This window comes from Orcinus orca, chromosome 2 (assembly GCF_937001465.1).
Source record: "Orcinus orca chromosome 2, mOrcOrc1.1, whole genome shotgun sequence".
NCBI lineage: Eukaryota > Metazoa > Chordata > Mammalia > Artiodactyla > Delphinidae > Orcinus > Orcinus orca.
Window position 1 is genome coordinate 98,209,754 of NC_064560.1, and position 23,263 is coordinate 98,233,016.

The window sequence follows — 23,263 nt, forward strand, 5'->3', positions numbered from 1 at the left end:
TAAGAGACGGTTTGCCCAGGTAGTGGTTTCCCTGGAGAGGTCTTTGCTTGTTTGCTAATGTTAACACATTAATGTGGATGAAAGGCATTTCCTTCCTTAGTCTGAGTTCTGACCCGAGTGCAGTTTAATGTGTATTAGCTGGGCGAGGGAAGAGGAAGTTTCCCCTGGGAACCCTGATGACAAATGGTCGATGGGCATGCTGTGTCCTGCCCACGCACCTCTCCATCACCATAACAGCTCCGTACTCCCCTCCCCAGCTCTCTTCTCTACCACATGCCCTGCATACCGCCACCCATCCATCTTTTTTTTTTTTTTTGCGGTACGCGGACCTCTCACTGTTGTGGCCTCTCCCGTTGCGGAACAACAGGCTCCAGATGCGCAGGCTCAGCGGCCATGGCTCACGGGCCCAGCCGCTCCGCGGCATGTGAGATCTTCCTAGACCGGGGCACGAACCCGTGTCCCCTGCATCGGCAGGCAGACTCTCAACCACTGTGCCACCAGGGAAGCCCCCACCCATCTTTTTGAAATCCACTTGCACCAAGTTCCTGATCAACAGACATTTCTGCTGCATCAAATCCAAACTCTCAACTGCCTTTAAGTGTCTTCTGTCCGCTGGCCCTCCCTAACTTAGTCCTCCTCGCTAGGCTTCCCTCCCGCTCACCTTCTCCTCGGCTGGGCGCACATCACTCCCCTGTGCCACTTCTCCTGTGCGGAATGGCTTCTCCTGCTTCCCACTGCCAGCCTCATCTGATGGAGCCTTTGCGCTTTGCCTCAGCTGTACCCCATTGTCCACAGACTTTGCTGACGATTCTGCCTGACAGATTTCTGCCTTCTTTTGCATTTCACGTCTACTTAGAGCCACAGATACTGTGTTGTTTTACCATTTATTCCATGCGTATTTCTCCATCTGGGCTGTGAGCTCTCTGAAGGAAGGAAGGAGCTAAATATCATTACCTTTTTTAGGGGGAGGAGGGTAGATTCTGTAAGGTGCTTAGCCCAGAACTGGGTAACAAGAGGGTATAGCCCCCACTTCACTGCCTCAATTATTGTAACAATCCTTGGTCTTACCTAGACTTTTTGTTTTTAACCTAGACTTTTTTTTTTTTTTTTTTTTGGCGGTACGCGGGCCTCTCACTGTTGTGGCCTCTCCTGTTGTGGAGCATAGCCTCCAGACACGCAGGCTCAGCAGCCATGGCCCATGGGCCCAGCCGCTCCGCGGCATGTGGGATCTTCCCGGACCGGGGCACGAACCCATGTCCCCTGCATCGGCAGGCGGACTCCCAACCACTGAGCCACCAGGGAACCCCTAACCTAGACTTTTAAGTGAAGAAAAATTTCAGGAGGGTGTTTATTCAGTAAATAGTGGCTTACATGAGTTGGGGAGAAAATAACATTTTCAGTTTTAAAATGTACCAAGAAATACATTTGATGTTCTTAATTTTTTTTTTTTTTCCTGTAGGGTCGAAGAGCGGAGGATGGTTCCGTCATTGATTATGAACTGATTGACCAAGATGCCCGGGTCAGTGCCAAGCTTCTTGGTGTTTGGGGTTTTGTTTCCTAGTCTCTGGATAGTGGGTATAGTTATCCATCCTGCATAACAAATGACCTCAAACTCAGTGGCTTAGAACAACAAGCATTTATTATCTCAGTTTCTGTGGGTCAGGAACTGGGAAGTGGCTCAGGACTTCTCCTGAGGTTGGAGACCAAGGGTGGACCAGGGCTGCGTCATCTGAGGGCCTGACAGCTTCAGGAGGATGTAGTAGTCCCCCACCCATGTGACTGTTGGCAGGAGGCCTTACGTTTTTTCCGCGTGGGCCTCTCGAAGGGGTTGCTTGAGTGTCCTCACAGATGGCAGCTGGCTCTCCCCAGAGTGAGTGATCCAAGAGACACAGCCAGGAGGAAGCCAGGTGCCTTTTATGGTGTAATCTCAAGAGTGACACACACTGTCACTTCTGTCGCGCTCTGTTCATTAGAGGCGAGTCACTAGGTCTAGCTTCCAGTCAATGGGAGGGGAAGTAGGCTCCACGTTTGGAAGGGAGGAAGGTCAAAGAATTTGTGGGCTTCGTTTTCACTTTCTGGAAGCTGTGGTTATAACGGGATATACCCTTATAATGCTGGTGTCAGTTACAGGTCAATTTCTGACTCACATTTGCTCATTTAGGCTTTGCTTGTTTCTGCAGGGTGTGATGCTGGTGTTCACACTGGTGGGCATTTGCTACAAACACACACTAATAGAATTCACAGCACAGAACAGTGGGAGGAGATGGTAGAGGCACAGGCGGGGATAGGTAGGCTTACTGCCCTTGGTGGTGGGGGAAGAGGTGAGAGAGGCAGAGGCCCTTCCTTCTTTTCTGGCTGAATAGAACTGCTGGTTCTTATTCCATAATCACCCAGAACTATTTGTGAAGCTGATTCAGATCACTGTGAACTACATGCCTTTCCCAGACGGTCGACAGCTGTCTCGAAGTATTTCATAAGAGCTGAAGAACAAAATCAATTTTAATCCGTTTTAGTTTTAAAATTCAGTATATTTCACATAGCCCACTTAGCAGGAGGTAGAAAAGGGTTTTTTTAATTTATTTTTTATTAAATTTATTTGTTTATTTATTTTTGGCTGCGTTGGGTCTTCTTTACTGCGCGGGCTTTCTCTAGTTGTGGTGAGCAGGGCCTTCTGTTGTTGCGGAACATGGTCTCTAGGCGCGCGGGCTTCAGTACTTGTGGCTCCCGGGCTCTAGAGCGCAGGCTCAGTAGTTGTGGCGCACGGGCTTAGTTGCTCCACAGCATGTGGGATCTTCCCGGACTAGGGCTCGAACCCATGTCCCCTGCATTGGCAGGCGGATTCTTAACCGCTGCGCCATCAGGGAAGTCCCTAGAAAAGGGTTTTGCAGCTCCCAGATAGTGGATGGTCACTGAATAAGTATCGGCTCTTGCATAAGCCTTTCTCCCTCCTTCCCTGCCATTCTTAGTGTCACTTATAGCCCCTAAATTTTCCAGAAACTGAAAATGTGATTGGACCAGCTGTTTTTTTGTTTTCAGCTCCGTCATTTCCGGAGTCTCTAGGAATTCTGGGGGTGGGTATGTGACTTGTAGCTGTCTTCAGTAGATGACCAGTAGTTGATGTGCTATTGAACGTGCCGAATGGAGGAGAGCTGGGTGTGCCAATGAGCATTGGCTTGTCCTTCCGTATATGAGTAGAGGTTCTTGGTCATCCCTTCGGTGTTCAGGGAAGGAGATTTCTACAGCATCACCCTCACGAACAACCTCCTGTCATGCTGTATGTCTGTGCTTCAGGAAGACTGCTCTTAAGACTTTTGACCTAAACAGCACATTTTTCCTGTGTCTGCAGTGCAATCGTCCTTTCTCATTTTGGCGTTCTGAATGTATAGGTTTTGGGGTTTTGTGCGTGACGGGTTTTTAATGACCTTGCTCTGGACTGTGGAATTAACTTTCGTGGTCGGTTGTGCTCGTAGGAACTCTACGACGCTGGCGTGAAGAGGAAAGGAACTGATGTTCCCAAGTGGATCAGCATCATGACCGAGCGGAGTGTGTGCCACCTCCAGAAAGGTGAGTGCTGTGCTGGGGAGGTCTTAGAGCACCAGGGCCAAACCGGAGGGCCCTCTCCAGTGGGCCAGCTGGGTGTCTGTGTTGGGGCTCGGGTCTGCCAGAACAGAGTACACTCCCCGCTTTGTACCCTCTCATCTCACCCATTTTTCCTCACCAAGTCCATTCATCCTTCTTTCCCATTTTGGATCGTTTTTTTCCCCTAAATCCTTCTGTTTGGTGCTTTCTTGTGCTGCCTCTTCTCGTCTGGATCCTTTTATCTTGCTGTATCTGTTGAAGCAATGGACTTAGTTGGGTGCTATGTACTGTTTCTCGTGGCCCAGAGAAAGTGGGTTCCACGCCGGAGAGATGAAGATGGTCAAAACATGTGGCTGGGGCAGTGTCATTCAGGACAGGTGCACGGTACGGCTGTCCCGGGGCACCTGGTACAGTGTCAGCTCTGGTCTGCATGGCAGTCCCTAACCCTCTAGGACGCTATGATTATCATCATCTGTGTGTGTGTGTGTGTGTGTGTGTGTGAGATGCATAACCGTGTGGGTAACCATTGATAGCTTTGACTAGTAGCTCTGTTATAATACTTATCTGTTGCTTTTCTTTAGTATTTGAAAGGTACAAGAGCTACAGCCCTTATGACATGCTGGAGAGCATCAAGATGGAGGTTAAAGGAGACCTGGAAAACGCTTTCCTGAACCTGGGTAAGCAGGTGTGGCCCCCCCATCCCTAGTGGACATCAGCTTTCGGTCAGCTAGCTGTGCTGAAGCAGAAGTAACAAATGGCCATCCTGTTAATTCAAGTGGCTTTGGGAGACATGAGACATGGCTTCTTTACATGATTTGGGTAGTTTCATAATCTTCACCGTATGAATTTAAGACACGGAACTGAAAAAGGGCTTACGTTGGTAGAATGGAGCGTTGCCCAGGAGGAATAAGATAACCAGAGAGGGCTTCCCTGGTGGCGCAGTGGTTGAGAGTCCGCCTGCCGATGCAGGGGACCACAGGTTCGTGCCCCGGTCCGGGAAAATCCCACATGCCGCGGAGCGGCTGGGCCCGTGAGCCATGGCCGCTGAGCCTGCACGTCCGGAGCCTGTGCTCCGCAACGGGAGAGGCCACAACAGTGAGAGGCCCCTGTACCACAAAAAAAAAAAAAAAAAAGATAACCAGAGAAAGGGCTCTCTCCATTGGGGGAACTCACACATCCATTTGGGTTTCTGCATTGCTCAGAGTCCCCTGGTTTAAGAGCACAGTTGGGGGACTTCCCTGGTGGCACAGTGGCTAAGAATCCGTCTGCCAATGCAGGGGACATGGGTTCGAGCCCTGGTACGGGAAGATCCCATGTGCCACGGAGCAACTAAGCCCGTGCGCCACCACTACTGAAGCCCGTGGGCCTAAAGCCCGTGCTCCCCAACAAGAGAAGCCACCGCAATGAGAAGCCCGCGCACCACAATGAAGAGTGCCCCTGCTCGCCGCAACTAGAGGAAGCCCGCCTGCAGCAATAAAGACCCAGCGCAGCCAAAAATAAATAATATATAAATTTATTTTTTAAAATAAAGCACAGCTGGCTGATTCAGAGGATTCCTGGTTTTCCCTGAGCGTTTCCCATTTTGCAGAGCCCATTCCTGTTACGTCTGGTCATCTGGTGGTGCCCCAGGTCAGGGCTTCGCCCCCTACTGGTGGAGGAGAGAGGAGTTACTGACCCTTTTCTTCTCTCCACAGTGCAGTGCATTCAGAACAAGCCCCTGTATTTTGCTGACAGACTGTACGACTCCATGAAGGTAAGGGCGACTGGCCGAGAGGTCCATGTTTCCACACTAGGCTTTTTCTTCCTTTGTGCCCCAGACGAAAGCTCCTGACTAGTGGATGGAGGAAGGGACCCCACTGTCTAGGTGCAGGAACACACTAGTCAGCTCTGCTTTTATGTGACATGTGAGAAAACCACCAATCTGTCTTCTGTTTCTCCCAACTACTTGAACACGTGTTTGTGTACAGGTAGAAAGCAAAGTGCCACGGGAGAGAGAAAAGGCTGGATGGTGATCATGTCAGATTCCTGTTCAGATTTCTCAGTGATTCCCTCCTGGTACCCCAGAGTAAGGACAGACAAGGAAAAGAGGTTCTTAAGCAACCACTAGGCAGTAGACATTGTGCGACTTACTTTATCTTAAATCATTACCAAAACACCTGTGAGGCTTGTGTGACTCTTTTCTTTCTAGATGAGGAGAATGGAGCTTGGAAAGCTTCAGCTTGCTTGAGGTTACATAGCCAAACTTGAACTTGGGTCTGTCTGACTCCAAAGCCAGCCCTGCACTTTTCCCTTAAATGGACTGTCTCTTCCCACAGTCGCATCCCCTTTTCCACGCCTTAGATGTGCCTTGTGCCTCATGGCTTCCAGGCCCTTGCTGCCTCTTCCTGGGTCACCCCCTTGTCCACACTGCCTCTCTCCCGTCTCCCCTCAGGTTCCATGTCAAGTATGGCCCGTTCTCTGCTCTGAGGTTCTGGATGTAAACTTTAGTGGTCCTTATTGCTTGTACCATTCAAAATGGCATAGAGCCACGGTGAGCGTGGTAGCATGTGCTCTCTAAGCCCCCGAGAGCCAGGAGCTTTGTGTTACGTACGTAAACTCGCGCACTTCCTGACCTGAGCCTTGCAGTGGTTAGCGCTCAGTTCACGTTTACTGAATGTACAGCATGGGGGCTTTGTGCCGATTTCATGCTGGTGTGTTTGGAATTCCAAGGCGCTCATTGTTCTTAAGGGAGCAGTTTTGCGGTTATCTTTGCAGTCTCTTAGAGGGCGGCATCAGGAACCCAAATGAGTTCCATGCGCAGGAGAACTCACTAGACTCTTTTTTAATGATTAACATTGTCAGCGAATTATAACTCGGAGTGTAAATTTGACTTTCAGGGCAAGGGCACTCGCGATAAGGTCCTGATTAGAATCATGATCTCCCGCAGTGAAGTGGACATGTTGAAAATCAGATGTGAATTCAAGAAAAAGTACGGCAAGTCCCTGTACTATTACATTCAGGTAAGGCCCCACCTGACCATCAGAGGGCTGGGAGTCCTGGGCACGTGCCTGTCAGAACAATGGCAGAGGGCTTCCCTGGTGGCGCAGGGGTTGAGAGTCCGCCTGCCGATGCAGGGGACACGGGTTCGTGCCCCGGTCCGGGAGGATCCCACATGCCGCGGAGCGGCTGGGCCCGTGAGCCATGGCCGCTGAGCCTGCGCGTCCGGAGACTGTGCTCTGCAACGGGAGAGGCCACAGCAGTGAGAGGCCCGCGTACCAAAAAAAAAAAAAAAAAAAAAAAAAAGAACAATGGCAGAATGGCGGTTTTCTGTTTTCTAACTCCCCGGGGAAGAGATGTTAGTCATCAAATATCAGGGATTTATTTTGAAACTGCTATTAGGATTTGTCCTGGCATCTTACAGAATCAGGCAGATATTTCATATTTCCCACACATATTCTGCAGTGACAGTTGGTGCTCATGACAGTGATCCTGCAGGACTTGCTGACGTCCTGAAAAGACTTAGATCAATTTAATCTACGTTTTATTATATTTCCATTTCTTGAAACTCCTCTGTGATAAGCCTGGCAACATTTCCTCACTCAGAACTCCCATCTCTCCCCTCCCCATTTAGCCTGTCCCTGTTTTGGAGGGATAGAGTGTTCGTATATAAGAAGCAGTTGCCTTCACCGTGGTCCCTCCCACTGTGTTTAATTCAGACAGATGTTGCAAACCCCTCTTTCTGAAAGATCCTGAAAATTTCAACGTCGTGTCAGTGGTTACCAAGGATGAATTTAGAGCTGGGTTTGCTATAACTAGGTTTACTAGGGCATATGTTTAAAATTCAGGGGGATTTAGACTCAGTAATTATTTCCTTAACTCATCAGCTTATTCCCATGTGACCTTAAGAGTCCACGAAACAACACAGTCAGGCAGGAAGGTGCCTCGCGTGTCTTCTCTGGAAGGATGTGGGCCAGGGAGAAAACAGGTGCTGTTTGCAGGACCTCAGTGCAGGAGGAGCAGACTGGGTTCTGTCCTCTGGCCACTTACCATGTTAATCCCCAGGACCCTGTGTTCTCTCTACCCTTGTGGCAATAATCTCCCCTGGGCCGCGATCCCTGAGGGTCCTCTGATGGTTTGGGTGTGTCTGGGCAGGTCCCACAGAGGCTCCATGTGCCGTGGGGCCTGCTTGTGTGTTTCTGCAGAGTGTGGGTCTTTCTCCTGACCCTGAATTTCTTTTTTCTCCTTGGCCACTTATAGCAAGACACCAAGGGTGACTACCAGAAAGCGCTGCTGTACCTGTGCGGTGGGGATGACTGAAGCCCTCAATGGCCTGAGGGTCCAGGATGGCTGCTCTGCGCTCCCAGCTAACAGTTCTACACAATCAGCTTGTGGCTAACAACCCCCTTGTGCCCATCCCTGGGAGGATGACGTTAGTGCTGCCCACCTCACCTGCTCCATCCTTAGTTTAGTTGCCTAAGCATTGCCTGCCTTTCCGGTCTAGTCTCTCTTTACAGTAAAAGAAATGAACATTCCGAGGAATTGGAAGTGAAATCTATGATGTGAAACACTTTGCCTTTTGAGTACTATGTCGTAAACAGATGAATAAACTGAATTTTTACTTTAGGAACAAGTACTTTGTTGACCTTGCTCTCAATTTAATTGTTTCAAAATCAAACGTGCTTAAGGGTTGTATTGTTGGGCCGGTAAGGCTGTCCCCTTGAGGAAGAAAGCTCTAGAAAGGAGCTGTCCGATATAGTAGCTACTATTTACATTTAAATTTATTTAAACGAAATAATTAAAAGGTCAATTCCTCAGTCAGTCTGTCCACATTTCAGATACTCAGTATCCACGTGTGGTTAGCACCTAGCGTACTGGACAGCACAGGCAGCGTACATTTTCATTATAATAGAAGGTTCTATTGCACAGGGGATGATAGTACCTATGGGGGGAAAAAATCCCAGAATGACCCCTTCATCTGCTCATCTTTATACAGGTAAGTTAGGTGAAAACAAGCTGCAGGGGCCTCAAACTGGGAAAAGGGTAGGATGGTGTGGTAGACTCCATTTAGCAAATATTCCAAGTATTCCCATAAGAATTACAGAAATCAGTAACATCCTGCCCCAGCCTCGAGGGCTCACCTGTCAGAGTCAGGCTACAGCATCCTCGTACAAGCGGTGTAACGAAAGTAGACGGGCACACAGAGAAGAAAGCGATTGGCTTTGCCTGGGAGGATTGAGAAAGATGACCCAGAGAAGAAAATGTCTGAGCCATGCCCTGATATCTAAGGGGAAGTGTTACAGCTGGGAGGAAGCTCTCCACGAGCATTCTTATGGTTCTGATTAAAGGTAATTCATACACCTGGTTCACATTTCAAATGTCACACAGTCTGTGCAGTGAAAATTACATCTCCCTCCCACTCTCTTCCCAGCCAGCCAGGGGGCCTTCCTAGAGTCACGTGGTTTCTGGTCCTTCCTTCCATGGATAGACTGTGTACTAAGCAGGCGTGTGTGTTGACGTACCTGTCTCCGCTCGCAAGGTGAAGGTGCTGTTCATTGGCTTCTAGCCCAGGACCCTGCAGATGGCTTGCTCATACAGGTACCTCCCCTAAGCTGGGGGTAGGGCTGGGGCAGTGTTGATGACTATCCCCAAATTCTTACACTACATTTCCTCCTCGTAAAGGGTGCTGTGTCAGTCACTAATTCTTGACACCTGGCTGATGTTGGACGCGCTTAGTGGTCTGCAGGGACTAGGCAGGTAGTGGAAATGCAGGTGTGAAATGGGCTGGTTGGACAGAAGTGGGGAGCCTGGAGAATGGAGAACACCTGCCCCACTTTCAGCCTTCAGATCCAATGAAAACAGCACCACGATAACCAAAAGATATACATCTGTGGACCGATTGATTTGCTATTTTGACCTTTGGCAGACTTGCTGTGGAAACTCAGATGGAACAGGGCTCTTCAGTCACTAGGCCCACAAAGTGCCCGTAAGGCCACTGAGATACTCTTTAAAATGCAAGTTAGGCAAAAAATAGTGTGTCTTCTCAAATGTCTCTTCCTATGCATATTAGATGTGATGCCTCCGATCCCAGAAGATACTTTTCCGCGTGCTTGGGGCAGAGTTCAAGGAACTGCATAAGAAGCGGGGAATTTCTGTCTCCCCGCACATGCTGGTGTTGCCCTCAGAAGTGGTCGGGCTCTGCGACTTCCCTGGCAGTCCAGTGGTTGAGACTCCGTGCTCCCAATGCAGGGGGCACAGGTTCGACCCCTGGTTGGGGAGCTAAGATCCTGCACACCGCGTGGCGCGGCCATGAAAACAACAAAACTGATTGGGCTGGGCAGAGGCTGTCGGGAGCGGTGTTTCAGATCACAAAGCATTCGGGCTGTTTCTTCCCACCACACAATGCGTTTCATGCAGCAGAGGGAAAGGTGGTGGAAAGAGAAGGCAGGGCTGGGCAGCCAGGGTGTGGGCAGGCTCCTGCTCTCGCCCTGCCCAGGGTGGCCTGGCAGCTCTGGACCCTCCAGCAGGCGTGAGGGAACGCCCAAAAGGCAGCTTGGCGAAAGGAAGGCCCCCGGAGAACCGTTCCAAATGCTGCCTGCTGTCTCCTCTGAATGGAACAATGGCTGTCTAGTGTTTTCCAAAACTGACAGAAAGGGCACTTAGAATTTGGCCTCATCTTCTGGATTCCAGCTTGTCCTCCACAGTTAAGCTGTCCAAACCATTTCTTTTTTTTTTTAATTAAATTATTTATTTGGTTGCGCCGGGTCTTAGTTGCAGCAGGCAGGCTCCTTAGTTGCAGCACGCTTGTGGGATCTAGTTCCCTGACCTGGGATCGAACCCGGGCCCCCTGCATTGGAGACGCAGTGGAGTCCTAACCACTGCATTACCAGGGAAGTCCCCAATCCGTTTCTGGAAGTAAAGAACCATCTGGAGATTTGACTATTCTCCCAATTTTACTTTGTCAAGAGAAGGAAAAGGGAATGCGGCAGGCTTTAACAATGGCAGCCGATAAGAAGAACTTTGTATTCTTGGAGGAGTTAAAGGTAAATGCATGCAGTTTAGTCATGGAAACTTATTAAACTATGATTGTGAACAAGAAGATACGATTTTTTTTCTCCCTGACCTGTGTGGTGGAGCAGGACAGGACTGTCACATTGCACAGCTCCAGACTGCACCCTTCACATTGTAGCCTATGTGAATGGTATGTCCCCTGGACTTATGCAGTGCACAACCTGAGCGGCCATACATGACAGCCCTATATGGTTGACCGTAGGTGTGTGTGAGATGATCTACTAAGCCTTTTTGTCACATTGTTGGCTTCCAGATTAGAGTTGGAAGACAAATCTTACTTAGAAACAGGTGGCTAAACCTTGTCTTTTCCACAGACTCTTGATCTTTGGACCCATCTTACTGGGCTATGCATCAATGACCACGCATATGAATCTTCCCAGTATGTGAAGTTCCTGTGGCGTAAATTATTAGTAAAGATAGCTAGAGCAGGGGAAACCAGGCTCACAAAGTGGCTGCATTTAGCAAGAAAAATGATTTGAGGACAGAAATCTTTTAAATCAATTTTTAGTCTTTAAATGACTCCAGTCTCCAGGCCTCTCCCCACATTTTGACAAACGGCTTTGCCTTCCCATCCACATTAGTTTATCTGACCTCCTTTTTCCATCAACTACCAAAATGAAAACTCCGCTGCAAGAGAGAGGGAGCGATTTTAAACATCCCTTAGCAATGAGGCAGAACATGCTATAGCCATCAAGTTCTAGTTGTTCATTCTATTTATTGAAAAAAGCCTGTAGCCTGATTTCTTTTATGCGAGTACATTTGAGCAAGCAAAGTTTATAGAGATGAGTTATCTCATTACATTAGAAGAGTGATTTGCTATCTCAGCATCTATAAGCAATTTTAACAGACATTTCTGGATGAAGAAAAGCTTTTGTAAATATATGCGAAAGACACGATTTCATCAAGCATTAAATTGGAGGTGCCCTGGAAAAATATTACATTTGTGCATTCAATTAGCTTGATTGTGGCTGAATTTTGTCCACTGAAGGAAGCATTTCTACAGAAAAACAGGAGCATTCCCTATGTCAGCAGGTTTCTTAAAACAGAAAACACGCTTTCCCCTTTGCAAGTCCTCTTTTGCATTTGTGCTGTTCCCAGCGATGCGTCCCTAATCAGCCATCTCAGTCTCGTTCTCCACAGTAGAGGGTAAGGGGAGAGCGAACCAGGAGCCACATTGTTTAGGCCTTAGAGAAATCCCAACCCAACGATTCCAACATTAATAGCCTGCATCTAGTCTGAAAGCTAGGCAAGCTTGGGCAAAACTGGGACGGGTCAAGGATGGACTTAAGTTCTCCAAACTTGCCTTCCTGGTCTCTGCAGGGCCTCTCCTTTCAGGGTCTGTGGGATGCTGTTTAAATCTTGGTAGGGCTGTTAGCCCATGTCTCTTTCCTGGAAGTAAGTGTATAGGGTCAGCTTTATCTTGGAATGAAGGCTTTGTTCCCATATTACGGGAATGAAAGGAGTTAGTGAAGGAATGGGAGAATGGTTGGGATTCAAGAGGGCTTTCTTGGACCGCTGAAATCACAGTAAAGAAGTGAGCTAAGTATTTAGGATGATCACTAGCCCTTCCCTGCAACCCTTGCTGTTCTGTAGTTGAACCATCAGCTTTATATTAATAAGAAACAAACCAGAAAGGACATAATATGTCAGTGGAACCTGGTGTGGAGGTGGCTTGTTAAACAGTAGGTGAGGACAAATTACAACTTTCCCAGCTGTAATCCATTAGAGCCCAAGGCTATCGTACTTCAAGTACATTTCTAAAGATTAATACAAGGATTAGCAAGGAGTTTGGATCAGGAATACAGAAATATTTCAAACAAGTTTTAGGTTTCTATATCAGTGAGGTTGCCAGATCTCTTGGATTCTTGAGTTTTGGAAAACCATCTTGGTCTTAAAGGATCACCTTTGTCCTAATAGATATGAACTCATCTATGACTAGGAAAAATTTTAAAGTCCAGAGTGGGTCCGGTAATACAGGATCTCTCAGTCATTTATTGACTTATTAATGTATTCAGTAGACAAGCCTACTATATGCTGGTGACTGAACTAATCACCGAGGATTGGAAGAACACGGCAACGCTGACCATGCAGAATAATAAGGGCTGTGATGGAGGTACAGGTGAGACTCTTGGGTGGGGGGGGGGGGGGGGCGGGTCCAGAGTAAACGATTCTCACCTAGGATAAAGCATCTGGAAAGGTTTGGGGAGAGGCGATCCTTAAAGCAGGAATTTTTTTTTTTTGGTATTTTTTTCCTGACATACAGGAGGAATACAGAATCACTGTAGAAAGTTAAAAAATACAGAAAAGTATAAAGGAGAAAATCTGAATCACCTGGAACTCCAACTAGAACAAATCACTGTTAACATTTTGGCAGGATGACTTGAGACTGAGCTCTTGTTTCCTTGGCAGTAAGCTCAAGAGGAAGGAATGAGAGGCAGGTTTTCCTTCCCACCCTGAAGAGGGAGGGCTGAGTTCCAGGCAGTAGAAGTCAGGCTTCCCTTGCCTCATGGAAGAGTTAAGTGGATTTTGAGTTTTCCAAGTCCAGTTCAAGAATATGTAGGCCTGGATTGTCTAAAGGGAAGGGTTCTGGAGGAAAGGAAGAAGTGAGTAGCCTAACCCTGGCTCAGCTGGGTTCAGAGACTGAGCATGGCAGTGCCCAGGGGATGGGGACAGTACCCAGCCTCCATGCAGTGCCTGGAGTGTCCTGACCTCTGGGAAGCCTGGGTGTTTGCAGGGAATTAAAACCTTGCCCGCCGCAGTGCTGGCTCCCTCAGGGAAGGTCTTAGTGATGGTATGGTGAATGGGGAATGAGGCTCTGCCCAGTGTTAAAATCTATTTCCAGTCTTGCTCTGACTCTATACCATTTCCTCCCCAGTCACCGGGACAGCACACATCCCACGACCAACTGCTAGAAGGGAACCTCTGTACGTTTACCTTCTGACTTTTCTCCTTGTCACATTTTATGATTTACAGTATCTATTCCAGATAAATCCTAAGTATTCCAGACAGTTCAGATCTCCATAATTTAGACCTAACTTTGTGCTTTGAAGACCCTAAGTTAGTAGGGAAAACAGGTTCCTATTAGAGTCTTCAAGCAAGAGAAGGAAGATGAAGGATGCACTCCAGATAGCGTATTCCAAGTTGCTAGGAAAACAAAGAAACCATAGAAAATGATTTCAGAGCATAGACGAAGGAAGAGGTGGAATCAAAACTTTTCAGCTCTTCAGTGGGATAACTGCCAGTTCTGTTTTTAATATGAGGTTTCAGCATCGTTCACATGTAGCTTCTAATACAAACAGATCCAGAGTAAGGGAATGCATGTCAGCCTTATTCCTAGCCTCTGTATCCTTTGTTTCTCCCCTTGGTTGAAGTCTCCAAATCTGCACATAGAAATTCAGGCCTGTCCTGTGCCTGGTTTCAGGCCTTTGCTGGCCAGAGCATGGAGTATTTAACCAGCTTTGTCTCCCGCTTGGCATGACCCTGCTCAGTCCCGGGAAGCCCAGCTGTCCCAGGAACAGGCTACTTGCTTCTTCCTTTCACCCCAGAGCCCTCCCCTTGGAGAGAATCTGCCTCCACTGGGCTCAAGGGGTTCCAACCAGCTTATATATTCATGTCCCTACAAACCCTGCAGGTTACTCTCCTGACTAGATGGTGATCGGTTTATGCCCTAAAGCAACAAAGACAGATACTGAGACAGCCAAAGTTAAAAAGATAAGGTGGAAATCGTGCTTCCTTCAAAATCAGTTGGCCTTGTAATTGCCTTTTCTCCTGGTCTAGCAACTGCCTTCTCCCACGTGGATGCCGGTGTTTATTGCCTTATGCTTGAAATGAAAAGGCAAATTTTGACATCCAAGGACTGGTTAGTCCTGAGAGGGCAGGGGATCTGGAAGAACAGTAGTTAGTCAGCACAGGCTGTGCTCTTGAAGCGGCTTGGCTTTCCTTCCCTCTGAGAACCTATCTTCAAGGTCAGTCTGAAGTTTGCAAGCCTGGTGGCCACTCTACCCCACTGGGGCAGCCTGACAGAGGGAGCAATTCAGTACCGCACAGCCATAAAATGTCCACGAGTTTAAAAAACAAAACCACAGTTGTTCTTGGGGCTGGGCTGGTTCCCCCATCCCAGTTTTAGCAGGATGTGCATGTAGCCATGAAACTCTTGGTGAGCTCTGAGGCCGTCCAGCGGGTGGTAGGGAACGTGCACTGCACGTCAGGGCTCAGTGTCTGCAAATGGGCTTTACATGACGAGCGGGATGCACCCTGCGGGCAGAAGGGATCCCGGGGCAGGGAGTGCGAGGCAGGATCTCAGGAAGCCAAAGCTGGGCAAGGTCACTCTCCTCCTCCTCTGGATGTGATCAGTGGTCTCCTTCAGGCGGAACTGACATGAGCTATGCCGATGGCAGGCGAACGGGAGATCCCAGCTTCACAGTGGACCAGGACCTTGCCTTCCTTTTCCCGGACCCAGTCAGTGAAGCCTATTGCTCCTTGGAAGCAGGAGCGAATGTCAGCCGCGTGGCTGTCTAGCACAGGGATCCATTTGTAGTGCAGGTGGGCCGTGCAGGCCTGCGAGGTCCGCCGCCAGACACTCTGCAGGGCCGTGATCACGTGCAGGGTGGCGAGGAACCGGCACTTGGATGCTTGGTGGGTACTTTCAAGGTGGAGGAACAGAGGGATTGCACCTGGGCCGCCGTGGTCCTAAGGCGGCCGGTAGCTGATGTTGAGCACTGGTTTCCCACACTGGCTGATGAGCGCGCTCTCGTTTCAGTCTCCTCTGGTGAAATGGGTTTTACAGCCACGCAGCACTCGGGAATATTCCGAGTGGAAAGCCTCCTACCCTCGCCTGTAAGAAGCACACCTGCCGGCGAGCAGGCAGGGAGGGGAGCAGCGAGGCTGGCGGGACGCGCACCATGGTCTCCTCGGCACCCCCGCCGCGCGCGCGCCCTCTGTCGGGCAGCACGAGCGCGCCGCCGAGGGGAGATCTGCGTGAAGCGAGCCGCGCACGCTCGAGGGGGCAAGGCGTGGGGTGGGGGTGGGCGTGCGCGTGGTCCCGCCCCCACCCACGCCGCACGCAGGTGCCCAGGCCCCGTGCACGCAGGCGAGGCTCCAGGCGAGCGGGGCGTGGCTGCGCGGGCCGGCAGCTCCACTCGCGTTTCCCGTCTCGGACGCTCGGCGTTCCGCCGGCTACTCGCCGACCCCTGGAGTCGGGCCGAGGAGTTTTCAACGGAGTCTGAGGAAACTCAATGTGCAGCGTTACAGGAAACTAAATATAAGACGTTTAACTGGAAGAGCCAGGTAAGGTGGGTCATTTGACCCTTGAACCACGCGGGGGTTAGGGGCACTGACCTCCCGTGGAGTCGAAAATCCTCTCATGCTCAGTCTCTGCCTCAAAAACAGGAATTGGTAAACGACTCACCCAAGGGCTGGAAGCTCAAACAGTTTGGTTAGGATGAGGATTCAAGCTCTAGTTCTTTTGATTCCGCATAATGTGATCTCTAATTGAACGCAGGCTTTTCCCCACACTTACTTAACGTAAAGGTCTGTATAATGAAAATACAGGTGCTGTATTTGTTGGAAAAAAACTCCGTGTAAGTGGACCCGCACAGTTCAAACTGCAGTTCAAACCCATGTTACTCAAGGGTCAACTGTATTTTAGGATGGAACTCTGGCTTAGATATCAGAAGTTGTTGAGGGCTCCCTCTCAGAGGTGAGTTAAATCATCAATCAGTCATTTTCTATCCCCACCCTCAATAAAGAATACAGGTTTGGAGTGTCTAGATCCGGGTCTGCTGCTGTAAGTCAGATGACTGCAATTAAGTGATAATAGTAAAAACTATACGGAATATCAGGCTGCCTAGATTCAGGGGAGTTTTGCTCCCACAAGATCAGAAAACATGCAAAAGGCCAGGAAGCCCGCAGTCTGGGGTGTCTATTTTCTATGGATGTGTTAAACCAGTGTGGTGAGTCTTAGGTCTGGGCAGTGCTTCTCACATTTGCTCCTGTGGCCAAGTCCCTGTGAGTCACTTCTGGGGACATCACAAAATAATGACCCATTTTCCATATATAAACCAGGAGTAGCTTTATGGATGGAAAATTTTATAATCACATATGTAGCATTTTCATGCCTCAAAAGATGTATGTAAAATATTTCTAGGAAATGACATGTACAGTGGTGGCCCTTCTTGCCCTATTCTCTCCTCCTGTCCTGCAGGCTGCCCTTGCTGAGGCCAGGGAAGAGAAGGAGGCCTTTTACAATGAAACTCCCCTCTGAGCTTCATAACATATAAGGAGGTTTGCTAGTGGGTGTGAACCCTTTGCTGGGCGTATCTTTTTTTTTTTTGGCTGCATCGGGTCTTGGGTGCTGTGTGAGGGCTTTCTCTAGTTGCGGTGAGCGGGGGCTACTCTTCATTGTGGTGCGCGGGCTTCTCGTTGCAGTGGCTTTTGTTGCGGAACTCGGGCTCTAGGTGCGCGGGCTTCAGTAGTTGTGGCTCGTGGGCTCTGGAGCACAGGCTCAGTGTTTGTTGCCCACGGGCTTAGTTGCTCCGCGGCACGTGGGATCTTCCTGGACCAGGACTCGAACCCATGTCCCCTGCATTAGCAGGCGGATTCTTAACCACTGCGCCACCAGGCAAGTCCCTAGAGTTTGATTGTCTTTTAACTGTCTTCTCCATTCTCACGACTTGACCATGGAGCAGAACTGAATCTCAAAGGACAGGCATGGAGGGGTTTTAGCATGAAGGAGCAAAAGGAAAGGCAGAGCAAAAGGAAAGGCAGAGCAAAAGGCGGCACAGGGGCAGGGTGGAGAGAAGGGAGAGGGAGCAGATTTTTCAGGCTGCAGCCACAGGGCCAGGGACTAAAGACCCATTTGTATGGGCTGAGTCCTGGAGTCAGACTGAGCAGATTAGAGAAGAAATCTCCAAATCTCTCCCACCAGAAAGGCTTTCTGTGAGTTAGAGTGTATCACTTGAACCGGGAGTAGATACCTGTTTGAATGTGTTTTGGGAACTGATATTGATGCTTGATGGGTTAAGAGTAAGACTTTGTCATTCTCTCCTCCACAATAAAGGACTCAGCATAGAGATTTTATACATTCTGAGTTTTTCTGTTGAAATCTATTTACTACCAGGACATTTGGCAGTCAGTCTACACTGGCTAGCTCATTAAAGCAACAGTCTCTTGAGCTTACTCTATGTCAAGCCCTGTGTTATGTGTTTGACGTAGATTATGATGTTTAATTCCTCCAGTGTGCCTGGAAGTGGGTATCATGAGCTCATTTGACTGATGAGAAAGCTGAGGCTTGGCGATGGTGACTTTCCCAAAATCACGTGGCCAGTAAGAAGCGGAACCCAAATCTCTTACTCTCTTTCTCCAGCGTGGTCAGTAGCTAGCTCGCCCACTGCTTCTGCAGCAGAATTTTAATAAAAACGGAAGAAAAATCTATTCTTTGATTTTTGTGTGTGTATGTGTGTGTGTGTGAATTGGGAAAAGACTATCAACATTTTTAAAGTAAACTTTTAATTTTAGAATATTTTGAGATTTGCAGAATTACTGTGAAGATAGTAAGTGTACCTGTATTCCCACACCCAGCGTTCCCTTTTGAAAACATCTTATGATAGTATATGTTTGTTACGATGAATAAACCAACTTTGATACATTATTATTAACTAAAGTCCAGGGTTTATTCAGATTTCCTCAGTTTTCCCCTTATGTCCTTTTTCTGTTCCATGATCCTGTCTAGGATATCATGTTATATGTAGTAGTCATGTCTCCTCAGGCTCTCAGCTGTGGTAGTTCCTCAGACTTTGCTTGCTTTTGGTGACTTTGACAGTTTTGAGTTCCTCAGTTGGAATTTGTCTAATGTTCTCATCATTAGATTGGGGTAGTATATCTTTGGAGGAAGACGACAGAAGTAAAATGCCATTTTCATCATCTTATTATCAAAGGTCATCCTGTCAACGTGACATCACTTAAATGCTAATGTTGATCACCTGGCTCAGGTAGTGTTTGTCAGGTTCTTGCCCTGTCAAGTTACTCCTTCCCCCATTTCCATGCTTTCCTCTGTGGGAGGAAGTGACTTAAGAAGTGGGAAGTTACCAGCTCCTTGAGGCTGGAGTATCTGTATGTTATTTGGAATTCTGCACAGTGGATTGGTCTCTTTTCCCTATTTCTTTATTTAATCATTACTTTATATCAGTATAGCCTCATGGATATTTATTTCATGCTTTGGGTTATAATCCAATGCTACTTAATTTTCGTGCTCTAATTGTTCCAGCTTTGGCCACTGGGAGCTCTTTCAGTTGGCTCCTGTGTCCCTATGACACATCAACTTTATTTATTTATTTATTTTTTGAGCACTCCCTTATTTTCTGGAGCTACAAGATGCTCCAAACTCATCTTGCATATTTCCTACTCCAGTCCTCGAATCTGCCATTTCTCTAAGCAGCCCTGTTTCCTTTCATTGGAGAATGGTGTTAGAAACCAAGATCTGGGCATTAGGTGTGCTCATTCCTATGGGGATGGCATTGCTTCTAGGTCCTCTCAGCTGAAAGAGCAAGGAAATATTTGTGTATATACTAATCTGTGTATATACACATATCTATAAATTTTTCTATATGTAACCATCTATATCTATGTTAAGCTGAACATGAGTTCATACTGATATCTCCAACTCCAATCTACTACTGCATGGCTTGTTCTAGCCTTCTCCCCTTCTTTATTTGTAAATTCCCACTCCAACAGTGAGGAACCTGCTTCCTGCCATCTGCCATCCATTTACTTAATTGTTCAGTTCCGGTATATATGTACAGCCATATCAGAACTCTTAACCCATATCCCCAAGGAAAACAACTTTATCAGCTAGAGTACAGTGCTGTGTGCAGTTACTTTCTTCTTTGGTGTTTCAGATTCTCCTCATTTCCAGAGTTACTTAGGCTAGCACTATTCTCCCCCCTCTCCCCATCCCCTTTAATAAGGTTGTTTCACACATTTGTAATACAGTTGTGTTGTTTGTCATATTTTTTATTCCATTATGGGATCTCCGAAATCTTTTTTTTCTAGTTTGCGTGTACTTTACAGTATCACACAGAATCACCACCCCCCAAAATCCTCTGCACTTCACCTACTCAACCTCACCCCCTGCAAGTACTGGCAACCAGTGATCTGTTTACCACCTTTATAATTTTGCCTTTCCAGAATGTCATATAATTGGAACCATACAGTAGGCAGCTTTCCCAGACTGACTTCTTTCATTTAGCAATATGCATTTAAGATTCATCCATATTTTTTAGTGACTTGATAGCTTGTTTCTTTTTATCAAATGGGCAATGCTTCATTGTCTGGAGGTAGCACAGTTTGTTTATCCATCCACCTATTGCAGGACATGTTGGTTACTTCCAGGTTTTGGCAGTTAGGAATATAGCTGTGCAGACTTCTGTGGGGACATAAGTTTCAGCTCATTTGGGTAAATACTTAGGAATACAATTACTGAGTCAGGTGGTAAGACTATGTTTCGTTTTGTAAGAAACTGCCACACTGTCTTTCAGAGCGGCTGTACCATTTTGTGTTCCCATCAGTACCGAGTGAGTCTTCCTGTGCTCTGCAGTCAACGTTTGGTATTGTCGGTTTTTTTGGATGTTGTCATTCTGATAGTCTTTTTTAAATTTTTATTTTTTTAAACATCTTTATTGGAGTGTAATTGCTTTACAGTGGTGTGTTAGTTTCTGCTTAATAACAAAGCGAATCAGCTCTACATATACATATATCCCCATATCTCTTCCCTCTTGCGTCTCCCTCCCTCCCACCCTCCCTATCCCACCCCTCTAGGTGGTCACAAAGCACCCAGCTGATCTCCCTGTGCAATGCGGCCTTGTAGTGGTATCTTGTTCTTTTCACTTGCAAATCCCTAATGACACGTGGTGTTGAGCACCTTTTCATCTGCTTCTTTGCCATCTGTATCTTTTGTGAGGTGTCTGCTCAGATCTTTTGACCTCTTTTAGTTCTTTTTTAAAAAATTGTGGACTTTAAGAGTTCTTTCATATTTTGGATATAAGCCCTTTACCAGGTATGTATTCTGCAAATATTTTCTTCCAATCCGTGGCTTAGCTTTTCATTTTCTTAACAGTATCTTTCACAGAGCAGAAGTTTTAATTTTAATGAAGTCCAACCTATTTTTTTGTTTCATAGATTGAGCTGTTAGTACTGTACATAAAAACTCATAGCCAAACCCAAGGTCACGTAGATTTTCTCCTGTGTTTTCTTTTCAAAATGTTTATTTATTTGGCTGCGCTGGGTCTTACTTGTGGCACGGGGGATCTTTATTTATTTATTTCAAGTCTTTATTGAATTTGTTACAGTGTTGCTTCTGCTTTATATTTTGTATTTTTGGCCGGGAGGGATGTGGGATCTTACTCCCCAACCAGGGATCAAACCCACACCCCCTGCATTAGAAGGCGAAGTCTTAACCACTGGACCGCCAGGGAAGTCCCACACGGGATCCTTAATTGCTGCATGCATGCAGGATCTAATTCCCTGAGCAGGGATTGAACCCAGGCCCCCTGCACCACCAGGGAAGTCCCCTCCCATGTTTTCTTTACGAAGTTTTTATAGCTTTTCATTTTATATTGAGGCCTACAATCCATTCTGAGTTTATTTTTGTGTGAGGTGTAAGCTCTGTGTCTGGGTTCATCTTTTTAAATTTAGACATTCAGCACCCTTTGTTAAAAAGCCAGCGTTAATTTTTTTTGGTTTGTATATCTTTATTGAACTATAGTTGATTTACAATATTAGTTTCAGATACACAGCATAGTGATTCAATATTTTTACAGATTATGCTCTGTTTAAAGTTATTACAAAATAATGGATATATTTCATTGTACGATATATCCTTGTGCTGTACGATATATCCTTGTTTCTTATTTATTTTAAAAATAGTTTATTGCCGATGCAGGGGACGCGGGTTCGTGCCCCGGTCCGGGAGGATCCCACATGTCGCGGAGCGGCTGGGCCCGTGAGCCATGGCCGCTGAGCCTGCGCGTCTGGAGCCTGTGCTCCACAGCGGGAGAGGCCACAGCAGTGAGAGGTCCGCGTACTGCAAAAAAAAAAAAGAGTTTATAAATATGTAACAGTTTGTATCTCTTTATCCCCTACCCCTATCCTGCCCTTTCCCCTTCTCTCTCCCCACTGGTGACTACTAGTTCTCTAAATCTGTCTTTTTCTGTTTTGTTATATATATTCGTTTTATTTTTTAGATTCCACATATAAGTGATAACATAGAGTATGTCTTTCTCTGTCTGACTTATTTCACTAAGCATAAGACCCTCTAGGTCTATCCACACTGTTGCAAATGGCAGAATTTCATTGTTTTTATGGCCGAATAATATTCCATTGTATATATATGCCACATCTTCTTTATCCATTCATTTGTTGGTGGACACTTGGGTTGCTTCCATATCTTGGTTATTGAATGCTGCTATGAGCATGGGGTACATGTATCTTTTTGAGTTAGTGTTTTCACTTTTTTCAAATGTATACCCAGGAGTGGATTTGCTGGAGAATATGGTAGTTCTATTTTTAGTTTTTTGAGTAACCTCTCTACTGTTTTCTGTAGTGGCTGCACCAAGTTACATTCCCACCAGCAGTGTTCAAGAGTTCCCTTTTCTCCACATCCTCTCCAACATTTATTATTTGTAGACATTTTGATGTTAGCCATTCTGACAGGTGTGAGGTGATACCTCATTGTGGTTTTGATTTGCATTTCTCTAATAATTAGTGATGTTGAGCATCTTCTCATGTGCCTGTTAGCCATCTGTATGTCTTCTTTGAAAAAAGTCTCTTCAGGTTTTCTGCCCATTTTAAAATCGGATTTTTTTGGTTACTGAGTTGTATGTGCTGTTTATACTGGGTTGGCCAAAAGGTTCATTCGGGTTTTTCCGGATTGGGTTGGCCAAAAAGTTGGTTCGGGATTTTCCGTGAGATCTTACTGAAAAACCCAAACGAACTTTTTGGCCAACTCAGTATTTTGGATATTCACCCATTATGGGTCCTATGATTTGCTAATACCTTCTCCCATTCAGTAGGTTGTCTTTTCATTTCGTTGATGGTTTCCTTTGCTGTGCAAAAGCTGAGTGAAGTAACTTTTGTATTACTGACATCTGTTAATTCAGCAGATAAACTTTAATCTCATAATAAGTACTTCCTTTTCAGACAGAAAAGATCATTCTAAATGGGTTTTCCTTGTTTGGTATCTATTAAATGTTGATTTAACATTCTTAATTGCAATTATGCATTGGTTTGCTTGGTATCTTTTTAAAGTTCTTTGGTTAAGGGTCAGTACAGCATGGTCTTTCACATACCAAGGCCACTGAGTCCTATTAGAAGGGTAAATTGTATTGTGAAATGTTTCACTGTGTGCAAATCTCAGCTGTGTTTTAGTTAAGTAAAAGCACATTGGCTTTGATCACCACTCGATCAATTACTTGTAACGGAAAAGGGATGGCTAAACAATGGGTGCATACTTAGAATTCCAAATGTAGCTCTGGGAGTAAAAGGAAAGAAGAAAATTGTTCCTTGATAATCAGAAATAATAATGTTGCCTTTAAAATATTCTAAAATGGTTTCGTCATAGAGATGTTAATGGTTCACTAAGTCC

At 46.7% G+C, this 23,263-nt stretch overlaps 1 protein-coding gene and 1 pseudogene across 2 annotated transcripts in view; one reads left to right on the forward strand and one right to left on the reverse strand.

Annotated features, from left to right (window-relative positions):
* ANXA2 (annexin A2) overlaps positions 1-8,188 on the forward strand; it is a 44,371-nt gene extending 36,183 nt beyond the window's left edge. For both annotated transcript variants that reach the window (XM_049706023.1, XM_049706024.1), the window contains 6 exons: positions 1,460-1,519; positions 3,471-3,564; positions 4,161-4,256; positions 5,274-5,332; positions 6,456-6,578; positions 7,816-8,188. In XM_049706023.1, the coding sequence (XP_049561980.1) occupies positions 1,460-1,519; positions 3,471-3,564; positions 4,161-4,256; positions 5,274-5,332; positions 6,456-6,578; positions 7,816-7,875 (492 nt within the window). In that variant the 3' untranslated portion in view covers positions 7,876-8,188. The remainder of the gene's footprint in view (positions 1-1,459; positions 1,520-3,470; positions 3,565-4,160; positions 4,257-5,273; positions 5,333-6,455; positions 6,579-7,815) is intronic.
* Positions 8,189-14,518: 6,330 nt separating this feature from the next.
* LOC125963513 (dual specificity protein phosphatase 5-like) lies at positions 14,519-15,911 on the reverse strand (annotated as a pseudogene).
* Positions 15,912-23,263: the final 7,352 nt, after the last annotated feature.